The sequence below is a fragment of the Ipomoea nil genome, unplaced genomic scaffold, assembly GCF_001879475.1.
Source record: "Ipomoea nil cultivar Tokyo-kokei standard unplaced genomic scaffold, Asagao_1.1 scaffold1720, whole genome shotgun sequence".
In the NCBI taxonomy this organism is placed as follows: domain Eukaryota; kingdom Viridiplantae; phylum Streptophyta; class Magnoliopsida; order Solanales; family Convolvulaceae; genus Ipomoea; species Ipomoea nil.
In genome coordinates, this window is record NW_017618148.1 from 795,205 (window position 1) to 822,305 (window position 27,101).

Below are 27,101 nucleotides of genomic sequence, written 5' to 3' on the forward strand. Positions count from 1 at the left end.
ATAATATCCTTAACATATTTTCATATATTTTAATAAATTTAAAAATTAAAATTAATAAATAAGATAACGGTATCATATATAATTACATGATTTTAAAATATTAACTAAAATCTTGAACTTGAGAAACAAAATTATTTTATATGTTAACATAACATAATAAAAATAAAAAATATATATAATTACAAAAATAATATATATATATATATATATATATATATATATATATATATATATATATATATATAATAAACTAACATAACCAAAGTTATCTTACATTACCTAAGATTTTGAAGGGAATCACATTCCCTTCAAAATCCTATGTGGAGGGAATGTGACATTCCTTAGGAATGTTAGATTCCCTAAGATAATATGAACCAAATACCGGAATGTGAGCTTTGGAATGTCACATTCCCTTGGTTATATTATATAACTTGAACCAAACGCCCCCTTAGTGTCACCGTAATCTCAAGAGATGCTTGACCACCAGTGGCTTCCACTTCATGTTGTGCTGTCTCCTGATTAGACTCGCAGGATAAAGGATCATCAACAATTTTCACTGGAGAAGGACTGAGACTGATTTGCGAGTTGTTTGGCTGCTCATAATTCAAGGAAGTTGACGTGGGAATGTTTGGTAGAGAAGGATTAAATAGTTGGGGTGCTTCTTTGGCTGGCTGCTCAGAAAAGGGGAACTCCTGTTCATAAAAGACCACATCGCGGGAAATAAAAATTGTGTGATCAAGCAAATTATATAACATATATCCCTTAACATTGGCTGATATACCCATGAATACACAATTTCTACCCCGAGGCTGCATAAACTTAGGAATATAATGCATGTGATGAATCCACAGTTTTGAGATAATTATTAATACCTCAAAATCTCCTTCACTATCTTCATTCTACTTCCTCTTCACCAATTCTCTGAAATTTAGTTAGATACAAGAATATATTAATTAAGGATGGGAATGAAATAGAAATTAAAATAGCATACAAAAGCTAAGTAAGGTTGAGTGAGTTGTATATATAGATACCCAAATATTGTAGGCACGAACAACAAGTTCATCATTTCCATAATAATCTCTTTGCTCTTCTTGTATTTGTTTGGCAGAATTGACAAGCCCAGAATAACAATGACACAACTCAATCAACTGTAGAGTGAGTATATCTCCAAAACTAGAAGGGATTTCTTCCAATTCATAACATTGTTTAAGAATTAGGCGCTCAAGGACAGGGAAATCATTATCACCAGTAGCTTCCCAGTGCATCAAATCTGATCCATAAATAAGCAATGATTTTAACTGACGAAAACTACCTTCAGTTAGTTCCCAATATCCTCCTTGGCAAGCTCCATTTATAAGTTTAAGCACCTGGAGGTTAGGCAACATACCAATAACTTTCATAGCATCCCATGGCACCAAAGTTCCCTTCAGTTTCAACTTTTCGAGGCGTACTGGAAAAGCATCCACAACTACTGGAAGTAAAACAGGATTATTATGTCTGCTTTCAATTTTTAGTTCCTCAAGTTGATGTAAATACCTCAAATTATCCAAACAATTCGGCTCTCCAGATTCCACACTGCCCTCCATCAAAATTCCCATCGCTTTTGCATTCGGAATCCTTAAAAACACTTGCTCTGTACATTGGAATGGGCGCAACCATTGAACTGTCTGTATGTATTGATGAACCGCAGTAGGAGTACCCAACACAAATGTTGTGCAAACTTGGAGATGTCTCAACTTTGGCAACTCCCAAATTCCAGGTATCAAAGGATTGGGGTTGTCTGCACTTGTACTGCCACCCCAATTTTCAAAAAGCACGAGAGTTTGTAAATTCCAATCTTTTAACACTGGTAAACTGTTAAGAGACTTGGATGGACGCAGAGCTAGGTATCTCAAAAGAATTAGATCCCCAACATATGAAGGTATACCGTTAATGAATTGGAGAGAACATAAATCTAGTACTCTCAATCTCTTGAATTGAGGAGTTGCAGGAAGTTGATAAACTTGAGTCATATGACCATCATGATGAAAGCAAAAGAGGGAACCATACCTGTTGAAGCCAGTGTGCACATCAAGTTTAGGATACATTGAATCTAAACTTAACCAACGTTGAGTCGTCCTTACAGATGAATGTGGGGCACCAACATGTAGGAGGCCCTCCTTCATTGCTTCATTCCTACAAAAGTCATGTACGATGTCGTGCACCTTACATGACTTAATCTTGCCATCTAAGCTCAAACTGTCAATCATAACTAAACTCCTAGATACAAGATCAGTTAAGTAATCCTCAGCATCTTCTTCTACCTTCACAAACCCTTCTGCTATCCATAATCTAATAAGCTTTTTCATAGGGATTGCACTATCTTCACGAAAAACTCCAAGATATAAGAAACAAACTCTCAAGACATTAGGTAAGTGGTTGTAACTCAACCTGAGAATCTCTGAAAAAATATCAAGAAGGCTATTGGTCACAGTGGCACATAATATTTTCTCAATCTCCTCTGATTCAGTTTCCCATAGTGACTCATCAATGGCTTGTATAAGTCCTGCAACTATCACAATTGCAAGCGGCAATCCATTACAATACTTAACAATGTGTCTCCATATCCCTTCAAGTTTCATAGGCGGAAAGCTTAAGTAGCTTCCTTGATTGAGAATCCTCCCACTAAATAATCTCCAACTTTCTTCTGCATTTAGGAAAGACATGTTTAGCAAAGAATTATGTGATCCTGTAGAAATGGCCACTTCTTGAAGTCGAGTGGTCACCAATATTCGACTTCCATTTATATCTTCTGGGAAGCACCTTTGGATTTCATCCCAAGAGCCTGTGCTCCATAAGTCATCTACAACAATGAGATACCTCTGACCCATTAAACGTTTACGTAATAGGTCTGCTAGTTCTTCGTTGCTTTTATTGATGATTTCCTTTTCCTGGGAGATTCGCATAGTAGACAAGAGCTGAAGAAGCATTTGTCGCATGTCAGATTGTGCAGACACAGTTGTCCAAGCAACAACGTCAAAATGTGATGAAACTGTTGGATGTTGATACAATGTTTGAGCAAGCTTTGTCTTGCCTATACCTCCCATGCCAACAATGGCCACAACCCGTCTTTCTTTGGGTGAATCTTGAAGAAGTAACTCCGAAATCATATTCACTTCGTGATGACGTCCTACCATTGTTGAGCTCCGAAGTAGCTTTGAACCAGCAGAATGATGCTTAATCTTTTCACTGGACGACGGAATATTCAAGTTTTTCGAATCTTGAATTAGCTCCGATATCGTGCTCTGAAGCTGTGTACCAGCAGCATGATGCTCAATCTTTTTTTCTGGAAGAAGGGATATCATCATCTTTCATTGGCTGTTTGTTCTTCACCAACTCCGTAAACTCTCCGGTCCAATCCTTTGCATTTTGCAAGGTTGTAAGGAATCTTTGAGGTTGTATGTAGTCGTCAACTCTTCCAAGGAATTGCCTTCTCGGGTCCTCTCTGCCACAAATATCAATTATTTGTGATTCAATTTCGTGTTCTATTCTTAGTGCAACCTCTTTAATTCTCCCTTTCCACTCTTTGGTCGTGTCGTCACCATCATTCAATTGATTCTGAGAATGATTATCAAGAAAGGCTAGCAAGTGAGCAAGCCTTCGATGGAGAGCTTCCCCTGCTTCTGCCTCTGTGTGGTCAAGAACAAGACGCGGATGAGGTTGCAGGAACTCAAGCTCTATTGTTCGCATCACTGAAGTTACAGCAAACCAAGCCATAGCCAATACCAATCGCTCTCTCTCGCTCTCTCTCTGTGCTTATGAGTGTGTTTGTGTGGAATCATAGGGCGCATGTGGAAAACTCTCCCCCTCTCTCTCTCTCTCCACATGCTCTCCAATTTTCGAAAACAGATCTGAGATCTTTAAAAAATCTAAAAAATTCCTCGATTTAGCTTACGTACTAGAATCATAACCCGGCAAATTATTTCCTGAAATATGGTATACATACTTTTGTGTACATTTTAATATATAAAAAGTACATTATTTATATTTTTTGTTATATTTATTATTAAATTTAAGTGCATTACTTTCAATTTATTAATTTTGGTGTACCAATTTGGGCTAGCGGGGTAGCAAATTATATTGTGCACCGCAGTGCATAATCAATTATGTACTGTGCGTCAGACACAACAGTGTGTTTAAACCGATCTCATTTCACGGTTCTACTCCTCAAATTAAGGTAAGATGAGGATGAGAACTGCGAATTGGGATCGATCTTTGAGCTTAAATCTTACTATTCATGTTCAAATTGAGATCTTAAGTTGAAAAAGACGAAAATACACTTAAAATTTTAGATTTCGGTACGTCTTAAAACGAATGAGTGACCAGCATGATGAATTTTGGTACTAAAACAATAATCGTGGATGAAAATTGGTACTCACACAATAGTCGTGGATGAAAATTGGTAGGAATTAAACATATGGACCAAAATCGTCATTTTGCTAATACACATGGAACCAAAATTGGTATTTAGTCATATATAAATTTAACAACTCAAAACTAAAGAAATTTAGAAAAATGCGTTGAAATTTTTTTGTTAGAAAAACTTCAATATTTTAAATTTTTTGGGTTGTGCACCAGCTAAGATTTTTAAGCAAATTATGTTGTGCATCCGTATGCACCAGATGCAAAAAATGACGTCGTTTTATTAAAAACGTGCATCCCACTTTAAAAAAATTAGTTTCAATTCCCAACAATAGCATTATGTTGTGCATAATTTGAACTACATATCCAGAATCAATGAACTAAAAATCTAGAACCAATGAACTAAAAATTCAGAATCTATGAACTAAAAATCCATAATGAATGAACTAAATATCCATAGTTAATGAACTATATATCCAGCATGAATGAAAAAAAAATCAATTTCGATTTACGTCTAAATATCCCGAATCAATGAACTAAAAATCCAGTATCAATGAACGAACTAAAAATCCAGAATCAATGAACGAACTAAAAATTCAGAATCTATGAACTAAAAATTCAGAATGAATTAACAACACAATGATGTTGAGGGGAATCAAAACTGAACTTTTCTTTTTAAGTAAGACGCGCATTTTTTGTCAAAACAATGTCATTTTTGCATCCATATGCACCATGCATGATCCCCATTGAATTTTTTATTTTTTGGCCTAAACGGACTAAACTTATATTTTAACCAGACTAACATATTTTAATTCAAATCATGACTAGACATATGGCAAGCCAACCTACCCATTTATGATTTAACACCACAAAAGAGAGAGAGAATTGAACATGAGAAGAATCTTGAAAGTCATTTTTCATTAAAATTGATATTTTTTTATTTGACCAAAATGGATATTTTCTATTAACTTCATTTTTTTAATAGCCAAACACAGAATAATCTAAAAATTTTAACTTTCGAAAGTTATTCACTGAATTTTTATTTTATTTTTTTGAATGCTACTAACTCTATTATATAGTAGTATCTGTTCAAACATATTTTCTCAATCTAATAAAGCACAAAGAATCAATAACGCCTCCACTGAGGCTCGATCTCACGACCTCCCACATGGGACAAGTCATTCTCCAAATTTGTAAACGTAACTTTTATTTGGTAGGTAGATTTACTGGTTCAGCAATTGGGTGCATATACGCATTATAAAATTACAATTTTAACCTCAAAAGTTAGGATGCCAGGACTTTAAGCCATTAGTAATCACATAAATGAATGTTTTATTTGTCAATTAGTAGGACGGCTAAATGCCTAAATCTACCACATTAGTATCAAACAGGTGGTGGCACTTATAGTTAATGGAGTAAATGAACTATTCCTTAATAAGAAAATTTTGGAAACCTTTTTTTTTTTTTAAGTCCTCTAAAAATTTCCTAACTTATTATTATTGGGTCTCATCATTAATTAATTAATCCTACTAACTTATTATCAAAGACTAATCATCTCATAAAAAAAGTATTATATATATGAATAGAAACTATAAAAATAACCAAAGAAACTATATATATCTCCATTTTTCCTTTTTCTTTCATTTCTCTAAATTGTGGATTTATTCTACTATGACCCAGAATACTCTACAGATTTTACATCATTACCTTATAATTATTGTTCCTTTCATCGCAGATTGATTGTCATATTTACTTTTTTTTGCATGTTTTAAGAAATTAAAGTACTCCGTAAATTAAATGAAATGTGTTTAAATTTTCAATTATGCATCTAACTTTTTCCAGCAAAACTAATATGGATAAATTGAAAAAAGTAGAATGATAGTGATAAGGTTGAATCTCCAATTCCATGGATTAAACAGAGACTATACTATCGCTGATGAGACTCAATTTCGAGTCATTATTTTCAAACTCCATCCTATGATTAAGTGAGCTGTCCATGCGGGGTGATGTTCAATTTTGAAAAAAAGAATAATATTTTTAGACAAATTAAAAAGGAAAGTGAAAACCAAGACTATGTGGTCTAATGGTACCCGGGTTGGACTTCCATTTGGAAGGTTGTGAGTTCAAGCCTCAGTGGAGGCGTTAATTGGCTCTTTGTGTTTCAGTAGGTTGAGAAAGTATATGAACAGATACATTACAATGTAATAGAGCTAATAGCATTCAAAAGTAAAATGAGATTGGGGGGTATTATTATATTAGTCAAAGTTGGTAATTAATATCACATCCCATTGCATTTCCTTGATGCTTCTTTATACGTTCCTTCATAAAATTCAATATGCACTACGCGAAAAGCTACACGCTCACGCATTAATATATAAACATCTCAAACCAAAACTTCCATTTTATCCATTCTTCCCCTCCCATCAAACGTATTCAACTAAATACACATAAACGATTCATATGTCCGGTTATCAAGAAAAGCAGCCCTTCATGAACACGTATTCACCAATAAGAGAATCCTCCCGTGAAGGCAGCGCCGGCGCCGCGGCTGCAGGAGTCTACTACGACGACGACGACGGCGCCGTTCCTCCGAGCTGGTGCGGCTGTTTTCGTCTCTGCGGCTTCGGCTCCGGCGGCGGAGACGCCAGGCACCTGATCGGAGGAGAGGATAACGGCGGCAGGGGGTCGTGGCTGGGGGAGAAGCTCAAGAAACTGAAGGAGTTTTCCGAGGTGGTTGCGGGGCCCAAGTGGAAGAACGCGCTTAGGAAGATCGGAAAGTATTGCAACCCCAAGAAAGGGAAAACGACGGCGTTCCAGTACGACGCCGAGAGCTACGCTCTCAACTTTGCTGACGGGATGCCGGAGGAAGAAGGTGATGGGCTTTTGCGTAATTTCTCCACCAGGTTTGCCGCCCCCGGTCAGAGGGTGGGTGGTGGAATGTGATAGGGATGGAATCGTCATTTGTAATTATTTTTTGTGTTTTAATTTATATGTTTTGTTAATGTAATACTCCGTATATATTAACCGGATTTGAATTTTTTTTATTCTTTTACCCATGGTTTTTATTAACTACGAGTATTAATTAAGGTTGCTTTTCAGTTTTATCAAGTAATAAATTTACATCCTCCCACATGCTCTGTCGGGTCGGGATGTGGGGGCCTTTAGGGCTGGGGATTCAGTCTTTTGGAGTAAGTAATAAAATTACACTCCCTCCGATCCATTCCAAAATAGTTGAACGACATGGATATTACCGTTTAGCCCAAGAATCTGGAGGGTGTGGTTAAGTGAAAGAAACTCATTCATCCTTGAATCATTGACTTTAGGTATGGAGTGCCATAAATCTTCAGGTTAGAGACGCCTACAATTCAGCCATGGATTAGTCAGTGTGTTATCTGACATGAACATGTAGTCTATGTGTATAGTATTAGTTGATTAGTTGATAAAATATGTGGTCAGACAAAAAAAATAGGTTAAAACATTTTACTCCGTATTTAATAAAAAAAAACTAAATTTAAAAATATATTTAAAATATCAATAAAAAAAGTACTCCGTAATTAATTTGATCAATGAATAATATAAATAACAAACAAAATGGGATTGAGAGAGTACTACTATATTCATAAATTAAATTTAAAAAGAAAGCTAATAAAATGTCATAGAAACATTATTGATAGAATTATGATTCACATTAATATATGTATTAACAATGTTTAAAATTTTAGATATATTCATGATCAATAAACTACATAATGTAACATTATTAAAAGGTGAAGACAAATGTAAAAGGGACATCAAATATTTTACTTCAAGTACTAAAACACTTGGCAGTGTAAACTACATCAAAGATTACGTACCTTACTAAAAAATATATATTAAAATTAAATCAAACTAGTTGTTATATTTAAAAAAAAAAAATGAACTTCAATCATATGACAATATATTATAACTTCAATTACATCTGGCTCCGGCTGGTGTAATTATTTAATTAATCCAGCTATCAATAGTTGGTTTTCGTATCTTGCTCGCATTTGACTATAAAATCACAAATATAAAGAAAAAGGGTCAAATAAGCCCTCAAACGTTAGTTTATAAGTCAATTAGGTTCCTAAATTTTTTAAAGGTGCAATTACACCCTTCAACAATTCATTTAAGTGCAATAAAGCCCAAAAATAAATTAATGACCTGCTATCACAGGTCATTAGGGTTTAAGTCACCTTCTGGTGAATTTTCTGACAAAAAAAAAAGTAATCGGCAAAATTTCTGACAAAAAAGTGACCGGCGAAATTTTTAACAAATCTAGATCAGTTGCTGGTCACTTTTTTTTTGTCGAAAAATTCGCCGGAATGTGACCTGGACCCTAATGACATGTGATAACAGATCATTAACTTGTTTTTAGGCTTCATTGCACTTAAATGAATTGTTAATGAGTGTAATTACACTTTTAAAAAATTTAGGGGCCTAATTAACTTTTAAGTTAACTTTTGAAGAATTTTTTCTTTCAAAATATTTTTTTCCATACAACCAAAAAACCCCCATACTGTATATTTGAAAAAAAAAAAAAAAAAAAAAAAAAAAAAAGAGGAGAAAGACATTTGGATACATATGATATGTCGCCGGCGGCCCGCAAATGGAGAAAGAGATAGCAGCCGCCTTCTTTGACAGCTGTTTCCTGCTCACTGCTCACAACTCACAAAGATGCTCCAAGAACCTTCTTCTCTCTAGTCTCTACACTACATTATACTTTGACCCAATCATATATAATTGTATATATGATTTTTAATTTGAACAATATAGAAATACTATATTTTAGTTGTATAATTTAATTTTTTACACAAAACTAATTTAGTTGTATATGTGCTCTAAGATCCAAACCAATATACTGACATTTGATTGAACAAATAAAATCATAATAAGTGTACAAAAACTAAAATGTATAAATTGTAAAAGTAACATTGCGTGTCTGTATATAATACATATATATATGGGGAAGAAGTAAGCCAATTGGTGACATCTTAGAAAGTATTTTAAAAAGAAAATGAAACATGGAGTTTTGCAGGCCGGATAGAAGCTTCTATGGACCCAATCATCTTTAATTTATTTCAATCAAAATATTACTATTAGGGGTGTTGAAGTAACGCAGACATGAGATGTGATGATCCCCTTTTTATGTGCTTCCAACTTGCATGTACAGGAGGAATCTTCTTACCACTATAGCAAAATATCAAATTTGAAGTCTGTTACTTATTTATTTTGATGACGAGTAAAATTCACAATTGTGGACATTTAATAAATGTCATTTCTGTATAATAATCAGATCTTTTATTTTATGAGTGAGGAGCTAAGGTTTTTTTTTTTCTTTTTCTAGTAATATTTAGTTTATAAGTCAGTAGCCCAGGAGATTGTTTTTGGCAAATTATGCCCTGGACCGTGTCCACAATGAAGTGTGGACACAGACCCAAAACGACGTCGTTTTAAAAAAAAACGCGTTATTTAGTTTTAAAAAAATAATAATAATTTTGCGCGTGTTTTGCCGTTAACGGTGTTAATGGCGTTATTTTTTTTTTTTGGGATTATGAATGTACAGTTATGCTGTTATGAATGTACAGTTATTCCGTTATGAATGTACAGTTATGCAATTATGAAATTATGAACACAAAACTCTAACATTATGAACATATAGTGATAAAATTATGACCATGGAGCTTTAAAATTGTGAATATAGAGCTTCGAAGATTATGAATGTACAGTTATGGAGTTATGAATGTACAGTTATGGAGTTATGAATCTACAGTTATGAGATTATGAATCTACAGTTATGGACTTATGAATGTGCAGTTATTGATCGAATTATGAACAAATAGCTCTGACATTATGAACTTACAATTATGAATATATAGTGATAAAATTATGAACATAGAGCTCTAAATTTGTGAACATAGAGCTTCGAAAATTATGAATGTACAATTATGGAGTTATGAATGTACAGTTATGGAGTTATGAATGTACAGTTATGGAGTTATGAATGTACATTTATAGAGTTATGAATGTACAATTATTAACATATAGTAATAAAATTATGAACATATACTCTTATAACGAAGCAGTCTGATTTTTTTTTTTTTTTTAAAGAAGGAGATAACAGTGCCTAACGGCACTGTTATCCGTGTCCAGCATGTTGGACACGGGTCCAGGGCATAACGATTGATTGTTTTTCTGGTAAGCTTTATTTTATTTGCAAAGTGGTTAAGTATAATTAATAGTTAACTTGCTTACTTATATTGGATTATTAAACTTCAAATTGGTATATAAATTTCTAAAATTATTATTTACCATTCAATGCCTAACATTTTAAAATCAATACCTAACATTTTAAAATCAATATCTTCCGGAATTAATAAAGCTTGATTGGCAATCATGTATGACTTGAGAGGCTTTGCCACCCACCGTTCCGTTCGGAATTAATAAAGCTTTTTGTTACTTTAAAAAAAAAAAAAATCTTTCATAACACAAATTAAAATTTATGTAAGATCTTCTCAAGTGAGATGGATCACTTGAGCTAGAATTATGGACTGAAAACTGAGCTAATAAATAAGCTGTTCATTTAAATTTTAAAACAAACCTTGACGTTGCCATCTAGAAATATCATCTTCTGACTTCTATTCTAAATCCTAACCATAATCAACAGCCACTTATATTCACAAAAATTTAAAAGGTGAAACTTACAAAGCATTGATACGTTGGTAAGATCGAAGTATAGACATTATATATAGATGCTAAACATTGATGAACCTCGCCAAAAAAAATAAAAAACAAGTAACAAAATATGCACTGCTGCTTAAATATGTAAGCCACATTATATTCAAAAGCATATTCTAACTAGTCTAAGTGGATCTGATAAGTCTCCCACACCGGCAGTCTAGTGGCCAAAACTTCTGTGTGCGCCAGAGAGCTCCATTCTCGTTTCACGTGCTAACTATGTGTGTACTGTGATGCTGGGAATAATGATGGGATTGCCACTATACAACTTCTGCTCCTCAGATGAAGTGCTCACTGCTCATCTTTTCTCCTGCACTACCGCTTTACCAAAAACCGACTCAGCATCAAGATCGATCTACAACAGACAATGTAGCTAAGAAAACGAGGGGATACATACAGGGATAGCAACCTACCTCTTGCGTTTGCTTTTCTGGGATGTCGATGATGAAGGATTGCTGTGCCAGTTTCTTTTCCTTTGGTTGATGAACCAATTGTTTATCTGTTTTAGTTGCAAGCCTGTTTCCTGTACTAATCTTGCTTTGTCTTCCTCCTGAGGTTATTAGCGAAATAAAGGCAGTTAGGGAGGGTAAATCATAAATGCCTAGTTTAAGATATGGAGAATTGGGCATATTCCTACCGTTGGATATGGCCATTTTGAGTGTGACTGCCACCATGCTTTCAAGACAGATGTAGTATCACCAGGCAGCTTTCCGGCTCTTCGCTTGCGTAAAATTTCCTCTCTGATGTCCACGATCTTTTCCTTGTAACCCTAGAAAACAAAAACAAAAGAATAATTCACTAATGGCATAGATGAAGATATTAACAGCATACCAGTATCACGGATGCAATATTATTACATGTTTGAGCTCATGCTTCAATTCTTGTCTCACACGCTCCATCAGAGACCTCTCACTTTCAGTAGGCACAAGAGGACCGAAGCCCATGGTGTCTGATCCATCCAGACCTCCGTCAAAAAAGTTAGCATCACTATCAGCCTGCTCATCATCATCATCAGACATCGTTGCACCTGTACCTTCACCCGGTGCCACCCCTGTAACAAAAATCGTTGACAATTAACAGGATTATACATAAATTTTGAGCAAGATATTACACATGCATAGGAAGAAATAGAGGTTATCTACTTAATTTGATTGCATAGCAACTCAGAAGCTAAACACAAACACTAGGTCTTCTGACAACTTTAAGAGTGGGAAAAGGAAATCATAATATAACAAGTCATTTTATGCATTAATGAAAGTGAAACACAGAAAACCAGGAAAATTTGCCAAATGTCTATCAGGACAAAAAAAGAATTTATCAGGATTCTTACAATGTATAGGCATCTGTATCAAGTTATAGAGATAGAAGCTGGTAATTGGTTTTCTTGTATGCTTAAGAAAGTCCAACAAAGAGGAAGCTATAAGTGGTTGCTATGGAAATATGGAAAGGGATTGAACAAACAAGGAAAACACAGGAGCAATGTGTTCATGGATGTTGATGAGAGTTATATCACAACAGAGTCCATACAAATCGGGGAAATGATTGTAGATGGATGTTATGATGTACGACAAACTGTTGAATATGACTTGCATGGTCCAAGAGCATGTTATTAATTAAGGAAACACATGAAGCATCATGAGAAGTGTACACTAATTATAAAGAGAATCTGTTAAATTTTTTCCATTTCTGGTTTATTTCTTTGGAGATTACAGAAGATGCAAGGGCACCATAACTAGAATGTCTCCTAGAATAAAGAAAGCAAGGGCAGAAATCAAAGAAACAGAAGCAAATAAATGCAGGAGAATTTTTCATTTGAAACATTTGACAATCAGAAATCAATTGATAGATAGGAGAAAGGTGGACAAACTTTTTCAAATCAACTGCTCTCTGCTCATATATAATTTCCTCACATGAACTCAAAAATTCAAACCAACACATTAGTTTATTTTCTTGTGGTTTTCAAGGAAAAGAAAGAGAGGCTTCGGAGTGGAGGTGGGAAGGGGGCATATAAAGTGGGAGATTGTCACCTGTTAAGCTCTGTAGAGACTGCTCAAGTTCCCAACAAGCCATGACTGCTTCCATTGCATGAACTCGGACATGTTGCTGCAGCTGTTCTTTAAATGATGAGAGCAACAAAACATAGTGTGTCTGCATCAGAGTAAGAAACAAAAAAGAAGAGAATATGGTAAGTTTCATGTGCAAAACAATGAATGAATATCAATATTTAAATGCAGAAATAAATAGACAAATATATTTAAAATTGGAACTGTATAATTCACTGATATCATAAGTTAAAATAAGGAATAACATGCATGGAAATGAATGATATAAGAGAGTAGAACCTCAAGGTGGTATTTTTTTATTGTTTATATTATATTATTTTATTTTATAGTATTTTGGGTGGTGGAAGCAGCAAAATTGAACTTGAGACCTCTTGCAAATAATAATCTCAAGCCAATAGCCCAATACCATTAAACTATTCTTCAAACACTGATTTTTATTGAACCTATGATTCTGTTCATTTAATGGATTTGTAAATCTAGTTGACAAAAAATAGATTTCTATTAAACAGAGTCAGAATATCATCCATTAAATAAGCCGCTTCAAAGATATTTTACCTGAAAAGTTAAAAATAAAAATAACAAATTCTTTGTTTCTTAGCCATTTGTATATTAGAAACATTAGACAAAATGATTATATGCAGATAATTTGATTCCAGAAGCACAACTTTCACAGAACAACAAAGACAAGGCCAAATAATAAGTGGGAACTGTTATATCAAGAAAGAGATTCTCCAAAGCACTCCCAATGTTTTGCTTCAATACTTAGTGGACCGAGGCCTACGAGATTCTTCTTATGATGCGACACTTCTGATGTTCCAGCTAATAATACAAAATTTGACCCATGAAATAACCTTTGAGTGAACAAGCAAACTAACTAGGAAACTGATGTTCCTCCAGGAACATTCCTAGGAACTTATCCTTCACTAACATTGTTCTCATCTCCCTCTCTGAACAAAGATGCATTCATTTATGAAGTACTATTCTTAAAAGAACAATACTTCAGCTATGAAGGTACAGCCATGAAAAGCATGGAACTTTAATCCATAAAAAGTGCCATGTAACAAGACGTATCTAAATAGCCATACAGTCATTCCAGCAGTTGTACAGAGGAAAATCTTCCTTTGCATAATTGTTGCTTAAAAACCACAAATACACTTGACAATCAACTTCAGAAAGAACCAAAACATGCTTGAAAATGTATCTATAGTTAAGGTAAAAGATTATTGGCATGCTCATTTTTGTAGAATGTAGACCATCTCTAGGTGTCTAAAATTAAAAATAAAACTATACTAAAAAGCTAATTCCATCACAATAGACATGCTATTTCAGGACATACCTTAACTTAGGAGTACTCCACAATCAAAGTCTCACACAAATTTAGCAAACTAAACTACCAACCAATTGAACAAGAACAAGCATCTAAATAAGACCAGTTAATCAAATGCTTAAACGAAAAACAAATAACACCAATATTGACAAAGATAACTGTCATGCCTTTTTGCAGAATTGAACTTTGCACCTCATTCGGTCATTTATTGTAAATTTAAGTCTATAAACCAGAAATTCAACAACTTAGCTAGGTTTAAAATCCATATAAGGAACACAACAAAAACGCGTATGAAAATTTAAAAAAATAAAAATAAAAAAATCCATATATATTAAGAAGTCTCAGCTAAAACTGAAGTGAGTTGTAAAGGAAAAACAATTGTAGAAGAAAAATAAAGGAAGAATTACCATGAATTGATCAAGGTCTTTGTCGTCGAGAGGCTGTTGACCTTGACCGAGAACGGAGTACTTAGCGACGACGTTTTGGGACTGGTCGAGCTGGGCGTCGATCCTGGGCAGCTGGTCGACGGGCGTGGCGATTCTCAGGCACGACACGTGCGCCGACAGCAGTTGATCGTACAGCGGGTGGTTCAGAATGTCCGCCTTGCACTTCTCCCTCTCCCAGCTACTCTCCTCACTATTATTCGCGTTATTGTTGCTATTATTCATCGGCTCCGAAACGGCGTCGCTCTTCGGCCCCTCGCCGGTGGGGGAGAGCCAGTGGTTGGAGGTGGAGGAGTCGGAGTTGGTGGTCTGGAGGTGGAGGAAGCTGGTGCCGGCGGCGGCGGCAGCAGCGGAGGCGTCTGCGGGGGCGGAGAAGTGGTGGCTGTGCTGGCGGAGGAGGGAGGTGTTGAGCCACGTGGAGGGCGGAGATTTGGGCGAGGAGGAGTGGTGATCGGCCGGAAGCATGGAGTGCAAAACGACAGCGTTTTGCTGCTGCTGCTGCTGTTGCTGTTGTTGAAGAGCCATTTCCTGAGAGAAGTGGTCCTGAAACGCCATATTAGTGTCCACAACTCTCTGCTCGTTTTTCCTTCAACTGATAATAGAGGAAAACTAAAAGGAAGGGAGAGAGAGAGAAGAGAGAGAAATGTTTTTCAAGTATATGATTGAGACTCTAGAGAGAGAAAGCGTTTACTACAACAGTATTTGTGCGGATGTCCGTGCACGTATTTTACAATTTGGATAATTTCGTCTTCACCCCTTCCAACTTTTATAATTACACTCCAATCCTCAATTTCATCGTTAGTTAATAATTAATTTAGGCAAACAAGGAAAATTGATGATTTTTTTTTTTTTTTGAATACAACTTACTCTATTACAATGCAGTATCTGTTCATAACTATTTTTTCAACTTATTGAAGCAGAGTCAATATCATCTCTACTGAGGCTCGATCCCAATACTATCCAATTATAAGTTTTAGTAATAATAATGATTCAAACCTTGTGCTTAGATGGCACCTCAATGGCTCCCTTTGAAGAAGTGTTACAAGATTGAATCTCGATATAAAAGTCTTGACTCTTTATGTTGCAATAAAGTCAATAGTACTAAAAGAAATGATTCAAACCCTAAATCATTCTTATATCTTTATTATTCATTCATTTAAATAAGGCATGAGAGCAAATTTATTAGGTGATTTAATGTTGAAAGATTTAAAAATAAAATCTTGTTTATTTATAAGTTATAATGCACTATTTCCAATATAAGATTCATATGCCAATAAATACTAAAGTTAACTCAAATATATGTAGTCATCACACATCACACATGTTAATAAATACTAAAGTTAACTCAAATATATGTAGTCATCATCACTATAAGAAATCAGCCAATTAAGTGCTTTCAAGGTACAAGTTTAGTGATCATATTTTGAATCTAAAATCCTAATGTATAAGGTAAAAGTGTGTCTTTGTACTTATTTATTCATTTTAGATGTCGAAACTAATAACTAGATCCCTGCCTTTCAAATTTACGCAATTTAGATATATAAAGTGAAAAGTTTGAAATGCACTTGAAAGCTTGAACTCTTGTGCGCCCATGCTTTACCAAAATGGGTATCATCCACCTCTCCTCTATATATGTATTTTGTTTGCTCTCTAACCAAAAAGCTCTCAAACTTCGGCCAACATTTTCAAAAGCTAGGAGGTCATAGTGTAATTTTAAAAATGACAGGGGGTTCAATATGTTATTACAAAAAACTTTAGGCTGTATTTTTGCTAAACCTAAAATGCTTATTGGTTAGAAAATTCAACGTTTTATGTGTGTTTATGATAGTTTTAACTATTTTTTTTTTTAAATATACGTCATACTTTATATTGGTATCGTTTTGGACATAGTTTATAAATTTGAAAATTTTATTTCAAATTCGAAATTCGGTGCAGTTTTAGAAAATTTTAATATCTAATAATAGTAATAATAATAGAAAGTTAAATTAAACACAACCATTTTTCACTCACTAATTATGGAATTGTTTTTTTTTTAAACAATTTATAAAGGGGTAGTTTAAGATAAACCCCTAATGATTCTGTAATTGTTTTAGCTTTATATGAGTTTTTTCCCTTTGTATAAAAAAAGTACTCCGTATGAGAATTTTATTGATATTTTAAAATTGAAAAATTGTAATTTATACCCCTTACAAATATGTTAATTATCAATGTTACTTCTAAATTATTAGTGGTGTAAATGTTGCCCCTCAATTATCAAAACGTGATATATATTGCCCCTCCCCTAACGGAACGGTGAGATTCCGTTATAAAGTTCCGTTTATTAAGGTTATTTTGGTAATTTTCAATTCCCACTTATTTTTTTTTTACTAAAAAAATTAATAAAACCAGAACCCTCTCTCTCTCTAAATTATCTCAACCCCTCTGATCCCTCCATTGCCGTCGCCCTCCGTCGAGCTTCCATCGTTTGGTTCCGGAACAACCTCTTAATGCTGACAGTGTTTCATTCAATAGAAATTATGAGTTTCTCCCTATTGATTTTTGCTTTTTTTTTTTTTTTCGTTTTCTCCTATAGTTTTGTCAGATTCTTTGCTTACACTTGAAGCCATCCCCCATATTTTCCTTAATTTTGCCAAGAAAATCGAGGTTTCCGATTAGATAGTTGGGATGAGGCGGAAGATACATGAAAATCCTAAGTTGAAGTTCGAGGAATTTGACAACAGTAAGCTTATTAGGGAAAAAATTGGATGAATTGGAGATTCCTTACAAGTACCCATTTGCAGGAACGGGGGTTGTTGGATTCGTTGGTTCGGGAACCCCTCCCCCTTTGTTGCCTTAAGAGCAAACATGGATGCTCTTGCCCTGGAGGTAGGCTTCAACTTTTTCTCAGTTCACTCCATTTTTACATGTTAAACTTTCTTGGATTTGATTGTTTTTCTTAATATTAAGAGATGCGGAGGGACAAGTGTTATGTCCACAGATTCTTGTATTGTTGGCTGTGTTGGCGGGCTTTTCACGGCTAGTGTTGGTGCTGGAGTGTGGTGGTTCTTATACCTGTGTCTCCACTTCTTTAATTTCTATGTTGCTTTTCGGGAGATGGGGTTGGCATGGGCGCTGATATTGGTGTCGCGACTAGCGGTGGAGTAGCCGGAGGTGGTGCAGGAATTGGTGATGGCTTGGGTGGCGGCAGTAGGAGGCGGAGTTCTCCAGTCAACATGCAGGAGGAGAAAAGGGAAAGAAAGTGAAAAAGAAAATTACCAAATTAACCTTATTAAACCCTAAATTATAACGGGATCTCACAGTTCCGTTAGTGGAGGGGCAATATATATCACATTTTGATAATTGAGGGGCAATATTTACACCCTTAATAATTCAGGGGTGACATTGATAATTGACATATTTGTGAAGGGCATAAATTACAATTTTCCCTTTAAAATTTGTTGTAAAATTTAAATCTAATATAATTTCGTTATGAATAATGTTATTTTACTATCTCATATGACAATAAAATTCGTTTTGTTCATTGATTACCAAACACTATTCATAATGAGATTAGTCAAATCTTAATGATTAAAAAAAAAAAAAAAAAAAAAAAAAAAAAAAAAAAAAAACTACTTATATATTTTTTGAGTAATATTGACTCTGTACTAATAAAATCTACATATAAATTAAATATAAAAGAAACTAATCAAATATTGTCACATAAAAGAATACAAATTTAAAGATAAAATCATAATTAAGGAGAATGTAGCATTACTCTTTCATTATTTAGTCAACCTGAGTTATGTCATTCGTATTGAGTATTTAACTTGATTTATTTTCAGTTCTTTCAATGTTTGACTATCAACAAAAAAAAAAATGATATTAATAGAAAATATTCATTATGATCAAAGAAAAAATAACACATTTTGATTGAAAATGTCTTTTAAGATTTTTACTCAGAAGACATTATTAACTCTATTACAAAGTAGTATATGTTCTATACTTGCATCCCAAAGACTCAATACCCCATCACCGGAGTTCAATCCTGTGACCTTTCCTTATTAAGAACTACAAATGTGCCATCTGAGCACAACAAAGTGCATGGCAATAATAATAATTTGTTACAAGAAATAAAAAAAAAAAAAATTGGGTTATTGATTGATGGTAAATATTGGGAGTAAATGAGTAATGTGGTGATATTACATTGCATGGGTTTCGCCGGAGACACCGGGAATGAGACATCTGGGTATGATTGAGGAATTGTTAAGAAAATGGGACGAAATTGCAGCTGGCCGTCCTCCCTCCCTCTTTTTTGTTTCTTGCTGTTTGCCAGTTTGCTGTGTCAACCCTCATCTAAATACATATAAATAATTAAATAAAAACGTACACCCAACACTTAAAAAAAATGATATATCCCATTTTTTTACTGAAAAAAAATTATTTTATTTTCAAAGAAATAATGAAATATAATATTCTATACTAATGTTGAGAATCTAATATATCAATACTGGAAATTATGAAATTTCAGACTATCAGAAAGTGATCTTAAATTAAATTGAAAGTTTTGTTCCGACCACTTTTGGTATCCGGAAAAACCTTTGTTGCTATTTCCGACCACCTTTTGGTATCAATTTGATTTAAGAACACTTTCAGGTGGTCGGAAATTCTATAATTTCCAATGTATAAACAATGTATAATCCAACTATCAACTTAATTTTTAGTTGGGATGGTGCACATGTTTCAATTTGATATCAGAGCTATTGTAGTCCACATATTGTTTGAGACCCATCAAAAAGTAATCGATCCACAATTGAGATGAAACATGGGCTTCAATTATTCATATACATGACCTCATTTTATTAATTGGCAACAAAATTCATACAGAATTACAGCTTATTTTTTAAACATTACCAAACAAGATTTATAGCTTATTAATAGTTTAAAATAAGTTATAAACTCTTAAATAAGCTTAGTCTTGCCAAACAGAGCAAAATAACGACAGATCAATTCGAGATGTCAATTGATATTATAAAAATGTATGATGATTTTTGTTTGTTTCAATTTTTTTTTTTAAAGATGCGAATGCAAACTACTGGGTGTTAAATTATTAATATTATTTGGCAATGATTTGTATGGATTATCCAAGTTGTGCAATGTTGACATAGTCTAACCAATAACAAGAACAATGGAACACAAGTGTGGAGTATTAAATTTGGAAGTTCAAATAATATTCACGAAATTAAATAATGGACATGAATTGTTTAAAATTACACAGCTGCGCTGTTGCAAAATTATATGATTCCAAACTTCCAGCGACAGAGTGGTCGACGGGGTCTCGGGGATTCAATCATTCTTTACGAATTTTACCTTTATGACTAACTGAATTTTCTATGCGGGTCTCGGAAATTCAATCATGGCTACAAATATTAAAGGTAGAGAGTGCACTTTGTAATTTATTATCGAAGTGTTGGCAGAATAGTAGAAAGAAATAACAAGACTAATTTAATAGCACTTATGGCATCCAATATTGAACTTAAAATTTCATGTGTAACTCTCAAAATTGCCAAATTAATCGCTATTAATTTCGTAACAGATCATAATTAAGGCTCATTTTCAGTACAACAAAGATACAACACGAGTTGCGTGCAAAATGGAGCCTTCATGCTAAACAATTCAAGCTTCTTAAAAAAGGATATATACTGTTGGATAATAAGGTGGAAAATCCCAAAATAATAATCCTACATAAAGATTATTGTTATATGGAAAAACATGCAGAAACTCAAAAAGTATAGGGAAGGAAAATGTGGAAAAATTGGGTATAGATTAGCACGAGTTCAAACACAAAGTTCTTTTCCTTAAAACCTTATTTACTACCTCCCACAAGTGCTAGGAGCATTGTAGCCTAGGTTTCCCAGGATAAAACGTTTGGCTAAAGAAGAGAGCAGAAGCAGAAGTTCCTTTGATTTCTAAAAGGGGCAAGGCCAGTGCACACACGAGCTCAGGCTTGAATCAAGCCTTTTCAATCTCATCTCTAGTTGGAATTTGATTTGCACCCCCAACCCCGCGAGAGAGAACCTCTATGCTACACAATTCTACAAGCTTCGAAAGAGCTCTTATATATAAGGGGAGCAAATCCTCTTTCCAAACCAATGTGGACAAAGCTCACTTTTCCCTTCATTTTCCAACTCAAATGGGTCTACTTTGAGAATCAATATCTCATTCACCCATTATCCCTTCATTTTCCAACTCAAATGAGTCTACTTTGAGAATCAATATCTCATTCACCCATTACCCATTATCCGTTTTGAGCGTACAATGTATCAATCTCTTCGTCTCACTACGAAGAACCCGAATCCACTTTGACCCGACCCAAATCGAAAGTGGACCTCACTGATAATTGTATCACAAAATAGCCACTTAATATGTCATTTTATGCCATTTTAAGCTTTTTTTCCCCAACATATACTAGTGCAAAGCCACATACATTTTCCGATGTAGGACAAAGATTCCTTCAAAGCATTCTCAACTCCATTTTCTCAACTTAAATGGGTACACTTTGAGAATTAATTTCTTATTCATCTGGCACTTGCATATTATATATTCTAACAACATTAAAAAATGCAAAATAATTCTATATTATTTTCACAATTTCACAGAAAATCATCCTGTCAATGTGGAGTTACGAGTGAGTTTTATATCATGGACTCCAATCTCTACTCCACTTTTATTCAGTGATGCATCAAGAATAATTATATTTATCTTGTAACTTGTAAGTCTCAAGAAAAATATTTACATCGAAATTTTAAGTGAAAAAAAATAAAAATAAAGAATACAACTTGAAAGATGAAACCCTAAGTCCCATTTTGTTTATCTGGTTCGATTAACGAGACTTAATTGAAGTTATTTTTAATTCAATTTTTCATAATATTAAGTTTAGTATTAGTATATAAAATTTGTATATTTATAAACTATATTAAAAGTACTATTAAACACACAAAAAAATTAAATTTAAAAATAGTTAAAAATTACTAAAGATGATTTGATCAATGAATATTAACATGACAGATAAAATGAGACAAGAAGTAAAATTTGAAAAATATTATATATATATACTTATTTTTTACTCACAACTTTTATTTTACATATAAAATCTTGATATAAACATTTATATTGAAACTCGCATAAAAAATTAACTTATTAGAGTCTGCTACATTATAAAATAAAATTAAGTAAATAAAATTTCCGAGTACATGGACTATAACTGATAATATTTTATGGATTGGTGGGGTAGAAATGAGGCGCCGTAATTAAGCGGAGTAGCGAGGTGTAGACGGCACCATTGTCTCAAAACATACGACTTTTAAGGTGTCCTGTGTCCATTGTCCTTGGCCCTACACCCATGACTTATCTTGTCTCACCACGTGTTGTGATGGTAATGGGATGGTCCCCAACCTCCTTTCACTTGTTAATAACAATAAATAAAGTTTTTTTTTTTTTTTTTTTTTTTTTTTTTTTTTTTTTTTTGGTGACATGTAATGACTCTTCTATATAGGAGGTTATGAGATCGAGTCTTAGTGGAGACGGTGTTGACTCAACTGGTTATAGTAAGCACCAGTCTAACCTTTGTGGTTCATGTTCAGTTGTCGGGTTGAGGTTCAACCTTTTGGAAGAATGGATGAACAGATACTACAAAGTAATAGAGTCAGTAGTACTCAAAAAAGAACTTTTTTTTTTTAATTCAAGAATATAATTGAGTAAACTATATCTCTGTGTAATAATTTACAAATTATATACAATAGGTAAATTGTATTAAAAAAAATTATGTGTGATATATTTAATTAATAGAGTGTTAACAAAAATTGATATAATTGTTTTTTAATTAACAGAAAGGTGCTTTATTTTATGAATATTTTGTTATATTTTAATGTTTTTTAATTAATTGTTTATATATAAATATATACAAGTTGACATGCTTTTTTTTTTTTTGTTTTGTTTTTTTTTTTTTTTTTTTGTTTCTTTATATATTCAGTAGTTATCAATAAGTTGGTAGGTTTCTAAAAGGGTTATCAAATCAGACAACCTTAATACATGTAACTTATTGTAACTCTGTGTGAGTTTAATATTAACCTTTTTGGACTTTAGTTAATTTCATAGTTTGCTTCAATTTGTGAATGTTCTTTAAATAATTTTACTTGTAATGACAATTCGTACTCTAAATTTAATTTTTGAGAATAAATAACAGAATATATTTAAATTATAAGTTGTAAATTAAATCTAAAATTATCAATTCATTCAAACTGCTAAAAGTAAAATTAACTCTCCTTTTGGAACCAAAGGTTAATGGGATTAATGCGTTGATAACATAGAGTAAATTGTACGTTTGGTCCCTATAATATGCAAATTTGTCAAATTAATCCCAAAATTGTAGAAGCAATTAAGCCAATATCGGATCTAATTATACATCAAGATGGAAATCCTTTATTTTGAAAGGTATTATATTAGTGCTCAAAATTAAAGTGCCTATATTTTTCATATTATAAGTTTTTTTTTTTATTTAATTAAGTCAAAGCTCTTGTATGTTTAATCTTCTCTCAAAAGGTTAAATCCCTAACCGCAAGGACCCCTACACGCCGGCCCGACAGAGCATTTGGGAGGATGTAAATCACATTGTCTCAATGGCTCAATAAACAGAGCTAAATGCCGACACGCACAAGAGATCTGCCCAATTTGGCAATAACCCCCACACTATCGCCGCCCGAAATTAGAACCTTAATCTCTTCTCGTGAATACTGCCTACTAAACCAGTGAGCTAAGCCTGTGCGGGCCTTGTATGCTAAATCTTGTTCAATTGAATTATTATATTACATAATAACATGCCAAGTTTAGGACCCAAATAATTAAAGCTATGTGACTCTCAAATTAATTACAAGTTCAAAATTGAAAGGTAACCATCTTGTTTTGGTACTTAAAGCATCTCTCTAAAGAAAGATACATTAATACTTAAGGAGTTCACGAGTTGCATCCTTTAAACGTGAGTGTAGTGAATTGACTTGTCCATAAATTTTCAATTGAGTTTGGTTTTGTAATTTTTGAATAAGTTTTTATGGACAATCTCAATATGCATGTCACTAGTGTACAATGTACTATATGGGGAGTACGGAGGAATCAACTCTTTCATATCATTTTTATATAATGAAATATATTTTTATGTATTATTTGACAAATTATATTATTGATTACATTAGTGCATATCAGAGCTACAATATAATATAATTAGGCTTAGGCAATTACTACAAAAGCCATATATCACCAAGGATAAATGCATGCATGTACAAAGAACTTAACTGAATTAAATTGGGAGACTAAAGTTTCCAAATAAGACAACAAAAATATTGACTGACACATGACATTACAAGACTGAGAAGACTACTGAATTGAAGCTTTACTTTAGTGTACACTTGTTTATTCAATTGATAGATTTCTATCCAGAGACAATTTTGGGTCACATTAATTGGAAACATTGCTAACATGACCTTCGTGTTCGTGGCTTTGTTGTCCTTTAATGTCTTTAGTATTATTAACTTGCATGCCCTATATATATTTAGGGCAGCGCTCTGGCGAGAACGAACGCGCAAGAAAGAAATACAGTAGAAACTAATCATAGTCGTTCATATGAAAAGATTTAACAGATCAGATTTTTTTTTTTTTTTAAAATATGATGACATTTTTATAAATAACTCAAATTTTAAAGTGCAAGTAAAACACATATATATATAGAGTCTGGTTTAGGTGTATCAATTCTTTCCGTGCGGTTTTGCGGTCTAGTGCATTTATATATGCTTGGTGGTGCAAATACTCCTAACTTCCTAAGTGCACCACGCCACCACATACATACCACTCATAAGTGTACCACAGACCACTCCTAAGTGCACCAAGGGTCTCAGATATTTTTTGTAATGGTTGGTGCATTTAGCTGTGCTTGATGGTGCACTTACATATGTGCACACATATCACTTCCAAGTGCACCACAAAAATAAACTTGGTACAGAAAATTACTAAAATGCCACCACATTTTCTCATTAGTGCATCACGGTTAAAGTACCTATGAAGTCCTTGTACTATAGTGTTTTGCTCAATTTAGTCCTTGTACCTTTATTCTATTCAATTTTGTCCCTATACTTTAAAAAGTGGTGAAACTAATGACAATCGTCTAAATCTCATTAGGAACATGATTATAATTATTTATTTTGGACATAATAATTTAAGTAAAAATAATTAATTTTAAATATTTATAAGGTACGTAATATATGAGTAAAAATATAATTAAATATCGTCAGCACCACGTAACTTAAGTTAACGGTAATATTAACACCGTTAACTATTGTCCTTAATTGCACCATTTTTGAAAGTACAAGGATTAAATTGAATAAAATAAAAGTATAAGAACTAAATTGAACAAAACGTTATAATACAGGGTCCTCGTAGGTACTTTGACCGTACATCACATACCAACACTAGCTTTGTGGTACACCACAGATCACTCATAAGTGCATCACACACCAAGCTTAATGCACCACTGAAATATACATGGTGTAAAAAATTATCAAAAAATCACCGTTTTTTTTTTCCATCTTCATTGATTTTCAACCGTGGATCTGAGCACATCCAATGGTCCAAATGAGTCTGCACGACTACATGGAAGCAACCAGCTGCATCAGAACCATATATATATATATATATATATATATATATATATATATATATATATATATATATATAGAGAGAGAGAGAGAGAGAGAAACACCACCCTTTTTCTTTTATTTTTCAACAATTATTATTTATCAACGGTTGATCTACTTATATGGATGGATAATATTATCCAGTCTTCACTTTTTTAGTTTTTTTATTTTTTTATTTTTTATTTTTTTATTTTTATGTGAGATGAGCATGTTTCACCTGAATTGTCATACACATATATGTGGTTAAAATGCTGCTAAAAAAAGTTATATTTGTGGTATATTTCGTTAAGATTATATGTGTGATAATTTTATACGGAGTATTATTATTATTATTATTATTTTTTGAAAGGTACGGAATATTATTTAAGAGAATGTGTTTTAATATTTTTTTTTATTTGACCATATGTTTTCTTAGATAGGTGTACTAGAGTCTCATACACTAGGCAATTTGATTAAGCCGGAATAAACTTGCCTGGTTTCATTCATACACCATGGGTATATTATGGCACTGTTTGATAAATGGTTATTAGCTGTTAGTTGATTGAGTTAATTAGAAGATATAACTAGTTGATAACATTAGCTGATTGTAGAAAGGTGTTTAGTAAATTAGCTGTTAGTTGATAGCTTTTTGGTATAATTTCTTTTCTCAAAAAGCTAATTGAAAAAGTTGTTTTGAGCAACTTTTTGAATTTAAGCATTTTGGAATTACAAAAATCTAATTAACTAAACACTTACGGGGTGTTTGGTTGGAGGGAGGGAATTAAGTGGGAAAAAAATTACAATTTCATAAGAGATGAATTACTGTGAATAAAGTGGAAATTTAAATTCCAGGATTTGGTTTACAGGAATAGAATTACTGAGAATTTCAATTCCCAATGTTTGGTATACATAGGAATTGAAAGGGAATAAATAATATAAAGTCCAAAATGCCCATTGTTGTTGTGGTTATTATTATTATTGTTGTTGTTGTTAATCTTAAATGACAAATATTTCTTTGACCCATTTGCATATTCAAACACCAAAAAATATAACATATTAAATTCAAATACTAGTCATCTACTGTATCTCTAGAACTAGATATATTGTAATTAATTTTCATACAAATACTTCATCAAATGTTAGCTTCATAAGCTTAGATCCAAAAAAAAAATCATAAAAATAAAAGTACAAAACCTAATTAAAGATACTAAAATGTTAAGCTTAGATTTTAAAAGGGAGGGGTAATTTTGTCTCATGATTATATCTTTTTCTTTCTAAAATTCATGGAATTAAAATCCCAAGAGGACATATGATTTTAATTCCATGAAAATGAAGGAATTGCAATTTCTTCCAACCAAACTAAGGAATTTAGTGACCTTTGGAATTAGGTGTGAATTAAGTGAGAATGAAATTT

At 33.2% G+C, this 27,101-nt stretch overlaps 3 protein-coding genes across 5 annotated transcripts in view; 1 reads left to right on the forward strand and 2 right to left on the reverse strand.

Annotated features, from left to right (window-relative positions):
* Positions 1–3,930, reverse strand: part of LOC109191779 (putative late blight resistance protein homolog R1B-16) — a 25,234-nt gene extending 21,304 nt beyond the window's left edge. The window contains exons 1-2 of the mRNA XM_019342436.1: positions 3,341–3,930; positions 2,304–3,247 (exon numbers count right to left, since the gene is read on the reverse strand). Coding sequence (XP_019197981.1) covers positions 2,304–3,247; positions 3,341–3,347 — 951 coding nt within the window. The 5' untranslated portion in view covers positions 3,348–3,930. The remainder of the gene's footprint in view (positions 1–2,303; positions 3,248–3,340) is intronic.
* Positions 187–7,439, forward strand: LOC109191783. Of its 3 annotated transcripts, none has more exons than XM_019342445.1 (2): positions 187–206; positions 6,862–7,439. In XM_019342445.1, the coding sequence occupies exon 2, from the start codon at positions 6,862–6,864 to the stop codon at positions 7,342–7,344; it is 483 nt and encodes a 160-aa protein (XP_019197990.1). In that variant the 5' UTR covers positions 187–206; the 3' UTR covers positions 7,345–7,439. The 3 variants fall into 3 exon arrangements, with proteins under 3 accessions (XP_019197990.1, XP_019197991.1, XP_019197992.1); XM_019342446.1 differs by having other exon boundaries at positions 192–210; XM_019342447.1 differs by having other exon boundaries at positions 204–222.
* Positions 7,440–11,070: 3,631 nt separating this feature from the next.
* On the reverse strand, positions 11,071–15,679 carry LOC109191781 (homeobox protein knotted-1-like LET12). The gene is made up of 6 exons (XM_019342443.1): positions 14,955–15,679; positions 13,185–13,305; positions 12,015–12,208; positions 11,795–11,926; positions 11,571–11,707; positions 11,071–11,478 (listed from the first exon to the last, which is right to left on the reverse strand). The coding sequence occupies exons 1-6, from the start codon at positions 15,543–15,545 to the stop codon at positions 11,436–11,438; spliced, it is 1,218 nt and encodes a 405-aa protein (XP_019197988.1). The 5' UTR covers positions 15,546–15,679; the 3' UTR covers positions 11,071–11,435.
* Positions 15,680–27,101: the final 11,422 nt, after the last annotated feature.